General features: G+C 42.6%; 2 protein-coding genes across 2 annotated transcripts; one reads left to right on the top strand and one right to left on the bottom strand.

Annotated features, from left to right (window-relative positions):
* Positions 1–1447: 1447 nt before the first annotated feature.
* Positions 1448–4441, top strand: opn1sw1 (opsin 1 (cone pigments), short-wave-sensitive 1; the record flags this gene model as incomplete). The annotated part of the gene is made up of 5 exons (XM_084038994.1): positions 1448–1787; positions 2172–2340; positions 2456–2621; positions 2701–2940; positions 4340–4441. 5 exons carry the CDS (start codon positions 1448–1450, stop codon positions 4439–4441), a joined length of 1017 nt encoding a protein of 338 aa, XP_083895120.1.
* Positions 4442–4495: 54 nt separating this feature from the next.
* Positions 4496–11003, bottom strand: calua (calumenin a). The gene is made up of 7 exons (XM_084038980.1): positions 10985–11003; positions 9048–9269; positions 6947–7140; positions 6704–6870; positions 6557–6617; positions 5260–5462; positions 4496–5106 (listed from the first exon to the last, which is right to left on the bottom strand). Exons 2-7 carry the CDS (start codon positions 9266–9268, stop codon positions 5002–5004), a joined length of 951 nt encoding a protein of 316 aa, XP_083895106.1. The 5' UTR covers position 9269; positions 10985–11003; the 3' UTR covers positions 4496–5001.
* Positions 11004–11015: the final 12 nt, after the last annotated feature.

The raw sequence follows: 11015 nt of genomic DNA, 5'->3' as shown, positions 1-11015 counted from the left end.
AGGAGTGTCCTGGAGATGACCTCCTCAGGTAATCTGAAAGATAAAAAAAAGTCACACAGACTGAAAACTATTTTTCTGTGCACACCACATGCTGCTGCTTCTAATCTCACTGTTTCACTGACTTCACGAAACACTTCAGTTAATACCTGATCTAGTTCACCTGGGAGTCTTTATATGGAATCAATAATACAATTTAATCCCAGATATAACACTGGAATTAAATTATATTAACATAAAACACTACATACATCTTTATAAAACTATTATATTCACACAAAACACTCAAGTTAAATGTACAAAAATATAATAGTCATATTTAACTATTTAAAACTACTTCTATTTTAAAACATATTTAACAATTCTATTTACGTTTTTTTATACTTCAGAAACTGTTTTTGATAGAATTTTATGTAAAATTCTAACCCTGTATTCAGGGTCGTGGGGGGGTTCTGGAGCCGATCCCAGCTGTCATTGGGTGAAGACAGGGTTCACCTGGATGGGTAGGAAGCCGGAGAACCCAGAGAACCCGGAGAGAACCTACGCTCACACGGGGAGAACATGCAAACTCCACACAGAGGGAACTGAACCCGGGACCCTCTCGCTGTGAAGCGACAGTGCTACCCACTACACCATAATAATAATAATAATAATAATAATAATAATAATAATAATAATAATAATAATAATAATAATAATAAAGTTTGAAAAGAAAGACTTGCCTCAAAGATTAAAATCAGGTCAAATAAAATAGAATTCAAATCTAGATTAACAGATGAAAGTGTTTTATATTTATACTTCTCAGTGTGTGTTCTGTGTGTTTGGTGTCTTTGATGAAGTGGCACATTACATGTTGACAAAGGTTATACAGGCTAACATGTCTCACATGTGACTGAAGATCAACATTCAACTACCAGCCTGTCTTAATGGAACGTGGCCAACCAGCTACCTACATGTACATATAACAAAAACGGGACCATTCCTAAATTCAGCTGATTATACATTAATGAAAATAAATATCATCTGCAAATGAGTCTGTAGGTTCTCAGCTTCAGGTGAAGTAGACCACTTCTATGTGGTTTATAATGTTGACCCCCAGTCCCCTTCTAAAAAATACTGTTTTACTTCAGTTAGTTAGTTAGTTGAATCAAATTGTTTGGTTTTAACTGGATTTACTTCCTCAGTTTCTCACCGATCAGACAACAATCTATATGTATTTTCTCAAATAAACCTAAAAGAACAGAACAATTGTGTTGTAAGCAGCCTGTTCTGACTGGATATCTTGTATAAGCAGATTACAGTTAAAACAAGCTAAATGTGATGATGTTAATCCTAAAATGTGACTTTAGAAAAAGTAAAGCTGCTCTTCAGAATAAATCTGCCTTGTAGTTAAGGGGTTTAGGAGTGTATATAAAGAGGTTGAAGTTGTGCTACAGAGCTCAGACTCAACATGGGGAAACACTTCCACTTGTACGAGAACATTTCTAAAGTGAGTCCCTTCGAGGGGCCCCAGTATTACCTGGCCCCTCAGTGGGTCTTTCACCTGCAGACTGTCTTCATGGGCTGCGTTCTGTTCAGTGGAATACCTCTAAACTTTATCGTCCTCTTCGTCACAATGAAGTACAAGAAGCTCCGAGTTCCTCTCAACTACATCCTGGTCAACATCTCCCTGGCAGGATTCATCTTCGTCACCTTCTCGGTCAGTCAGGTGTTCGTCTCCACCATGAAGGGTTACTTCTTTCTGGGTCACACCTTGTGTGCCATGGAATCGGCCATGGGATCTATAGCAGGTGGGTGACATCGCTTCAACAGGTCGATGAAGCCATATTTCACAGGGATGTGAGGCTCAGAGGCAGGAAGAGGTCCTCCAATATAAGTGCATGAATGTGTGAGTGGGTGAATGTCAACATGTACTGTAAGGTAGCGTGAGTGGCTGAAAAGACTAGGAAAGTGCTCTATAAACGCAGGTATATCCATTTATATAAACTAGAGATGTTATAACTCCATTTTTTTTCTTAGAGACCAAATCAACAGATTTATCTTAAATACAATCAGCTGTTTTAATTTGTATTTGATTTCAGCAGATAAACATCAATCTCTGTAGATTTGATTCATAATATAACATTACAAATTGTCTTTCTAGAGTCATGTCTTAACCTATCTGTCCTCTGCAGGACTGGTGACAGCCTGGTCTCTGGCCGTCTTGTCTTTTGAGAGATATCTGATCATCTGTAAGCCATTTGGAGCATTTAAGTTCACCAATAATCATGCTCTGGCTGCCGTCGCCTTCACCTGGTTCATGGGAATCAGCTGTGCCATCCCACCTTTCTTTGGCTGGAGCAGGTTAGTAACACACCTCTACGATGTTGTCTGGTGGTCTCTGCAAACACTGATGAGCCTGGTTGTTTTCAGGACCGTGGTGGTCTCTATAAACACCAATGAGCTGTGTTACTTTCAGGTACATCCCTGAAGGTCTAGGCTGCTCCTGTGGACCCGACTGGTACACTCACAATGAGGAGTTTAACTGCAGCAGCTACACAAACTTCCTGATGGTGACCTGCTTCATTGCTCCACTCGGTATCATCATCTTCTCCTACTCTCAGTTACTGGGAGCTTTGAGAGCTGTGAGTTAAGTCTGACCCACTTGTTTGATCAATCAATCACTCAACTATCTTCAGCTAAGGTCCTGGGTCTTATGTTCAGGTAGCAGCCCAGCAGACGGAGTCAGCCTCCACTCAGAAGGCCGAGAAGGAAGTGTCGAGGATGATAATCGTCATGGTGGGATCTTTCATTACCTGCTATGGTCCGTACGCTCTCGCAGCTCTTTACTTCGCCTACTCTTCAGATGAAAACAAAGACTATCGACTCGTCACCATCCCAGCGTTTTTTTCCAAGAGCTCGTGTGTCTACAACCCACTGATCTATGGCTTCATGAACAAGCAGGTAAGCAGATAGTAGACAGGTGGGGAGATTGTAGACAGGTGGGAGATGGTAGACAGGTGGGAGATGGTAGACAGGTGAGGAGATAGTAGACAGGTTGGAGATAGTAGACAGGTGAGGAGATAGTAGACAGGTGGACAGATAGACAGGTGGGGAGATAGTAGACAGGTGAGGAGATAGTAGACAGGTGGGAGATAGTAGACAGGTGGGAGATAGTAGACAGGTGGGGAGATAGTAGACAGGTGAGGAGATAGTAGACAGGTGGGAGATAGTAGACAGGTGGGGAGATAGTAGACAGGTGGGGAGATGGTAGACAGGTGAGGAGATAGTAGACAGGTGGGAGATAGTAGACAGGTGAGGAGATAGTAGACAGGTGGGGAGATAGTAGACAGGTGGACAGATAGTAGACAGGTGAGGAGATAGTAGACAGGTGGGAGATAGTAGACAGGTGAGGAGATAGTAGACAGGTGGGAGATAGTAGACAGGTGAGGAGATAGTAGACAGGTGGGGAGATAGTAGACAGGTGGACAGATAGTAGACAGGTGAGGAGATAGTAGACAGGTGGGAGATAGTAGACAGGTGGGAGATGGTAGACAGGTGAGGAGATAGTAGACAGGTGGACAGATAGACAGGTGAGGAGATAGTAGACAGGTGGGAGCTAGTAGACAGGTGAGGAGATAGTAGACAGGTGAGGAGATAGTAGACGGGTGGGAGATGGTAGACAGGTGAGGAGATAGTAGACTGGTGGACAGATAGACAGGTGAGCAGATAGTAGACAGGTGGGGAGATAGTAGACAGGTGGACAGATAGACAGGTGAGGAGATAGACAGGTGGGAGATAGTAGACAGGTGGACAGATAGTAGACAGGTGAGGAGATAGTAGACAGGTGGACAGATAGACAGGTGAGGAGAGGTGGACAGATAGACAGGTGGACAGATAGACAGGTGAGCAGATAGTAGACAGGTGGGGTGATAGTAGACAGTTGGACAGATAGACAGGTGAGGAGATAGACAGGTGGACAGATAGACAGGTGGGAGATAGTAGACAGGTGGGAGATAGACAGGTGGGAGATGGTAGACAGGTGAGGAGATAGACAGGTGGGAGATGGTAGACAGGTGAGGAGATAGTAGACAGGTGGACAGATAGACAGATGGACAGATAGACATGTCCATCATGTGGATATCATTTATTGTCATGCCCCTGACCTAATATAATGGATTACAGAGGTTACACACACATCCCACTGGATGAAATTCCACTTTAAGAATTGAAACATTAAAAGTGGGATTGTTGCTGCTGCCGGTCGCCAGTCTATTGCTGTGTTTTGTCCTGTTATTTTGCTCCTGCGCTGCTCTGCTCACCCGCGATAACGCAACCTGATTACCGTTGTTTTTCTCACCAGTTTAATGGCTGCATCATGGAGACGGTGTTTGGAAAGAAAATGGATGAAATATCTGAAGTTTCTTCAAAGACGGAAGTGTCTTCAGTGTCCACGGCTTCTTAAAGTTTACAACAAAATAAAAGACAGGAGGACATTTAAAGCAACTTCACAAAAATATTTGAATGTTGGATGTTTCTTCTTTATTTAACAATATAACTTCTTTGTTTAGATAAATGGCAACAGAAACATCAAGTACAAATATGTGTTCTTGATATTTGTTTCATAATTCAGCTCTGAATAAAGATTCAACATTGTAGTCATAAAGGTTTACTTAACTAACAAACACATGTAAAGTGTAAGTGCAGCATTTTGTCCCAAATATAACCAACTTTCTGTCTGTGTAAAAAAAAATGTAAAATCAAGACAAACTTGAGTCAATTCATTTTATTATTAAAGTTAAAGTATTTTTAACATTTCCACTTCCTTTGACTTCATTCTCTCAGTTTGGTATTTTGTAAATGGGAAATATGTCGGTGGCATCATAAACAGAAAGAAATATGAAAACGGAAGCACCCAAAAGAGACAGTACCTTCAACAAGAAAACTAAAACTTAAGTATTCTGTATATTTACTGAATAAATTATTCTTCAAAAACATTCATTTGTGTTAAAATCTGCTTTGTCTCTAAAACTCGTCATGTTCAAGTAGCGCTTGTCCGAAGTCGGTCACCTGACTGCCAACGAAAACCTCATACTTATTCAGGATTTCATCTTTGGTGAGTTTTCCATCCTGATCAAAGACAGAAAAAAAAAATATATGAAACACTGACTAAAAAATTAAACATAAATAGTAAACCGTGATAAATAAAATCAAGTTGGTAACTATTAAACAGCGTTAAACAGTGATAACACAGGGTTGACCAGGTAACTCAGGTAGACTCACCTCATTGGTGTCAGACTCCTGGACCAGGTGTCTCGCCTCTTCAACAACGTGGTCATTATCGGACGGAAGGACCCACTCCTGAATCTCTTCTCTGTCCAACTTTCCATCATTGTTTTTGTCTCTGAACTCAGAAAACTGCTTCCGTTCTACCGAAACCCACTCTGGTTCTTCTTCTTCATCTTCCTCTCGAACGTACATGTCACCTAGAGACGAGACAAAGAGGACAACATGTCACTTACAGACGAGACAAAGAGGACAACATGTCACTTACAGACGAGACAAAGAGGACAACATGTCACCTAGAGACGAGACAAAGAGGACAACATGTCACTTACAGACGAGACAAAGAGGACAACATGTCACCTAGAGACGAGACAAAGAGGACAACATGTCACCTACAGACGAGACAAAGAGGACAACATGTCACCTAGAGACGAGACAAAGAGGACAACATGTCACCTACAGACGAGACAAAGAGGACAACATGTCACCTACAGACAGGAGAAAGAGGACAACATGTCACCTAGAGATGAGACAAAGAGGACAACATGTCACCTACAGACAAGACAAAGAGGACAACATGTCACCTAGAGACGAGACAAAGAGGACAACATGTCACCTACAGACGAGACAAAGAAGACAACATGTCACCTAGAGACGAGACAAAGAGGACAACATGTCACTTACAGACGAGACAAAGAGGACAACATGTCACCTAGAGACGAGACAAAGAGGACAACATGTCACCTAGAGACGAGACAAAGAGGACAACATGTCACCTAGAGACGAGACAAAGAGGACAACATGTCACCTACAGACGAGACAGAGAGGACAACATGTCACCTAGAGACGAGACAAAGAGGACAACATGTCACCTACAGACAGGAGAAAGAGGACAACATGTCACCTAGAGATGAGACAAAGAGGACAACATGTCACCTACAGACAAGACAAAGAGGACAACATGTCACCTAGAGACGAGACAAAGAGGACAACATGTCACCTACAGACGAGACAAAGAAGACAACATGTCACCTAGAGACGAGACAAAGAGGACAACATGTCACCTACAGACGAGACAAAGAAGACAACATGTCACCTAGAGACGAGACAAAGAGGACAACATGTCACCTAGAGACGAGACAAAGAGGACAACATGTCACCTAGAGACGAGACAAGATGTTTGTCTCCACTCCTAAAACTAAACTCCCGTCTCCTCCTTCACCTCTAAAACTCCTCCTTCCAGGACCAAACAGGTGATTTAAACGCAAGAAGAAATTAAATGTTGGCGTCTTACCAATGTATTCATTCTGGTCGATGAAACCATCTCCGTTCTTGTCAATGTCTTGCATCGTTTCCTGTTAAGATAAACAACACATGACTTCAGTGACATCACATCTGTGACATCAGGTCAGTGACATAACATCAGTGACTTCACTCGCACCTCCACCACAATGTCTTTCATGTATACGTGATCTTCAGGATGAAGAAAAGCTCCAAACTCCTCCTTGTCTGCCATCAGATCTCCGTTTCTATCGGCAACTTTAAAGCGTTTTTCGTCCCTCGTCATCATCAGACTGTAGTTGAAGTTGGGGTCAGGCTGAGGGTTGGCTGTTGACCAAACCAATCAGAGAATCAGTCTACGATAAATGAAACAGTCGTTCTAGTGTGTGATGTGAATGCTTACCCAGGTACGTCCCGTAGGTGACATTCTTGTACTCCGCCCAGCTGATCAGACTGTCGTTATTTGTATCAAAGTCCACCCACTGATGCTCCACACTATCAGCAATGTGTTTCCTCTGTTTGGACTGGAGCCAGTTCTTCAGCTCCTCCTCAGAGACAAAACTGTCTTTGTTGCTATCGATTTGATCCACGATGATGCTGCAGACAAACACCATCAGTTCACTAACACTGATGTCAAATCTGTGACAGAAACCTCAAACATATACTGAGCTCTAACTTTGATTTAGTCAAAACAGATTAAACTATTTTCAACTGTAAACATGTAGGAATATTCCTTCTGTTGGTTCAACTTGTTTCACATAATGAACCACGCCGAATCATGGACTTAAGTAAACTCAAACTAGAATAAACTGTGTCAACCAGTTGAACCAGTTATGAACCAGGACATAAAAACCAGTTTGTCTGCTCATGAAAATAAACCCAACAGAAAAAGATTAGAGGGAGAGGCACCTGCAGCACACAGGGATACTCAGAGGTAAACAGGTAATGTTGCTACCGTGTCCAGTACTTGACAGGTAAACCTGTAACATTAGTACCATGTCCAGTACTTGACAGGTAAACCTGTAACGTTGGTACCATGTCCAGTACTTGACAGGTAAACAGGTAACATTGGTACCATGTCCAGTACTTGACAGGTAAACAGGTAACGTTGGTACCATGTCCAGTACTTGACAGGTAAACCTGTAACATTGGTACCATGTCCAGTACTTGACAGGTAAACAGGTAATGTTGGTACCATGTCCAGTACTTGACAGGTAAACCTGTAACGTTGGTACCATGTCCAGTACTTGACAGGTAAACAGGTAACGTTAGTACCATGTCCAGTACTTGACAGGTAAACAGGTAACATTGGTACCATGTCCAGTACTTGACAGGTAAACAGGTAACGTTGGTACCATGTCCAGTACTTGACAGGTAAACAGGTAACGTTGGTACCATGTCCAGTACTTGACAGGTAAACAGGTAACGTTGGTACCATGTCCAGTACTTGACAGGTAAACAGGTAACGTTGGTACCATGTCCAGTACTTGACAGGTAAACAGGTAACATTGGTACCATGTCCAGTACTTGACAGGTAAACAGGTAACGTTGGTACCATGTCCAGTACTTGACAGGTAAACCTGTAACGTTGGTACCATGTCCAGTACTTGACAGGTAAACCTGTAACATTGGTACCATGTCCAGTACTTGACAGGTAAACAGGTAACATTGGTACCATGTCCAGTACTTGACAGGTAAACCTGTAACATTGGTACCATGTCCAGTACTTGACAGGTAAACAGGTAACATTGGTAACATGTCCAGTACTTGACAGGTAAACCTGTAACGTTGTTACCATGTCCAGTACTTGACAGGTAAACCTGTAACATTAGTACCATGTCCAGTACTTGACAGGTAAACAGGTAGCATTGGTACCATGTCCAGTACTTGACAGGTAAACCTGTAACATTGGTACCATGTCCAGTACTTGACAGGTAAACAGGTAACATTGGTAACATGTCCAGTACTTGACAGGTAAACAGGTAACATTGGTAACATGTCCAGTACTTGACAGGTAAACCTGTAACGTTGGTACCATGTCCAGTACTTGACAGGTAAACCTGTAACATTAGTGCCATGTCCAGTACTTGACAGGTAAACCTGTAACATTGGTACCATGTCCAGTACTTGACAGGTAAACAGGTAACATTGGTAACATGTCCAGTACTTGACAGGTAAACAGGTAACGTTGGTACCATGTCCAGTACTTGACAGGTAAACAGGTAACGTTGGTACCATGTCCAGTACTTGACAGGTAAACCTGTAACGTTGGTACCATGTCCAGTACTTGACAGGTAAACCTGTAACATTGGTACCATGTCCAGTACTTGACAGGTAAACAGGTAACATTGGTAACATGTCCAGTACTTGACAGGTAAACCTGTAACGTTGGTACCATGTCCAGTACTTGACAGGTAAACCTGTAACATTAGTACCATGTCCAGTACTTGACAGGTAAACAGGTGATGTTGATAAATCAGTGAAGTTAAAATGGAAGAACTGACCCGAGCCTCCGTTGGCTTTCCTCTGGCGCCAGCTCATCGAACGTTTTGGCATCGTCTTCACCCAGAAAAGCTTCGTGGTCGAAGTCGTAGCTTTCCGTGTCGTCGTGTTTGAGGTTACTCAGCGGTTCTTCTTCGTGAACTCGACTCTTCTTTATCTCTGTTGGTTTTGTGCTGCCGTGCATGAGGCAGAGCACCAAACACATCACCAGTGGACGCATCATCCTGAGAAACTGACACACAAACAAGTCAGATGGCGTTTCTGATTGGACAACACCAGTCACATGACAGCAGTAATAAAGTACTGATCAATGTATTGGAAATAAACCTAAACAAGCCGACCACACAAAATAGATCTCAGTGTTGTAGTTAGGGTTGGGATTCCCGAGGCCTGTACTAGGCTACTCAGCGGGTTCCACAAACCAGGTACCTTCCAGCTCTCCAGCTTCAGTGACCCTAACAAAGGCAATCAGAGAGCGGACGCTGGTTATCAACTCAGTAAGTCAACCCAGGGTTTCCCTTTCCAGCTATGAGCGCGTGCACATAAAAGAGGCGGGGCTTGCAGCATTTGACCAATCACAAACACGGATCAGTCTACGTGCAGCAGAGCAACATATTTCACGTACGAGGAGCGAACCATAATAATAACAGCCATTCAGCTGCAATCCCGGCGGTGTCAAAAATAAATATAAAAACATAATTCAAAGTGGTAGGTTGATACGCTGACACAGAAAAGTCATTCCCTCCAATGAGAATCTGGATCTCTCATATAAAACATCTCTGAACACTCTAGTTCTCCTAAGAGACCCGATCCACAATCCACCGAGCTCCATGGGATCTTTTACAAATGTTAATGCCATTTTCCAAGAGAGCTGAATGGTCAGAAGGCGGTGTTTTTCTACATGTAACATAACCTGCTCCGGAGCAGGTTAGCTCTGCAGCGTGAGTTACCATGGCGATCTACCCCATTAAGAAGTGAACCAGCGTCGTAGGACGGAAAACCCAGAGTTAACCCTGAAGTCACCTCGCTTAGCCCGAACCCTGCTTCCTAGTCCAGGCCTCCGGTTTTACCGGTTCGGTTCGGTGCACGGGCTAACCGGTTTCATTTATGCAAACCGGTCAAACCGGCATTTGTCCTTATGACACGTTTTGGAAAACTAAAAACATCAGTGAGCTGTGCCGACGGCGTCACGGCACTAAATCCCAAATTGTTTTGCATTAGAAATAAGCAGCAATAATGACGAGTGATTAAAATAATATTGTGATTATATATCGGTGAGTGTGTAAAGTGCAGCCCGACATTTCAGTACTGGGGTACATTACCATAACTGACGTGCAGAGCTAGCCTGCTCCAGATGAGAAAATAATTGACCAGCTTTTAATTATGGTTGAATAGTAAAACAATAAACAATATATTAACTATTTAATCTGAGCTCATCTAGTTCCAATATTTAAATCATGACAATAATGCCATTATTACTACTACTACTGTTGATTGAGTGAAGTAATTGAACATTGATCAGCTGATCATATGGAGGCAGATCCTGATAAAGTGAATTGATCAGAGAAACGAAAGGAAACACAGGCGGTTGATTCGGTGATGTTAGAATTTAAATATATTTCTTCCTATGTCTACATAAATACAATTCCAAATGAAGTTTAAATGAACATATTAATATAATCCAGCCAGTGATATTTTCATTGATCAGGGCATATTTCGTTCTTTTGTCTTCTAATCAATACATACAAATCTATCAATTAATCAGTCATGATAAGTTACATACCTAGACTCTCCGCCTGGACTCCTCAGCTGGACTCTTCACCTGGACTCTTCACCTGGACCCTTCACCTGGACTCTTCACCTGGACCCTTCACCTGGACCCTTCACCTGGACCCTTCACCTGGACTCTTCACTTGGACCCTTCACTTGGACCCTTCACCTGGACTCTTCACCTGGACTCTTCACTTGGA

The sequence above is a fragment of the Eutrigla gurnardus genome (genome assembly GCF_963514095.1).
Source record: "Eutrigla gurnardus genome assembly, chromosome: 21".
NCBI lineage: Eukaryota > Metazoa > Chordata > Actinopteri > Perciformes > Triglidae > Eutrigla > Eutrigla gurnardus.
This window is presented reverse-complemented; position numbering and strand designations above follow the sequence as displayed.

What these genes read in the sequence shown, in the direction of transcription:
- calua (XM_084038980.1), bottom strand. Translation starts at nt 9,268, where the DNA reads ATGATGCGTCCACTGGTGATGTGTTTGGTGCTCTGCCTCATGCACGGC. An exon ending in GAAAGCCAACGGAGGCTCGG is followed by an intron (nt 7,141 to 9,047) that starts GTCAGTTCTTCC and finishes GTTTGTCTGCAG; the next exon opens with CATCATCGTGGATCAAATCG. An exon ending in CGACCAGAATGAATACATTG is followed by an intron (nt 5,463 to 6,556) that starts GTAAGACGCCAA and finishes TCTCGTCTCTAG; the next exon opens with GTGACATGTACGTTCGAGAG.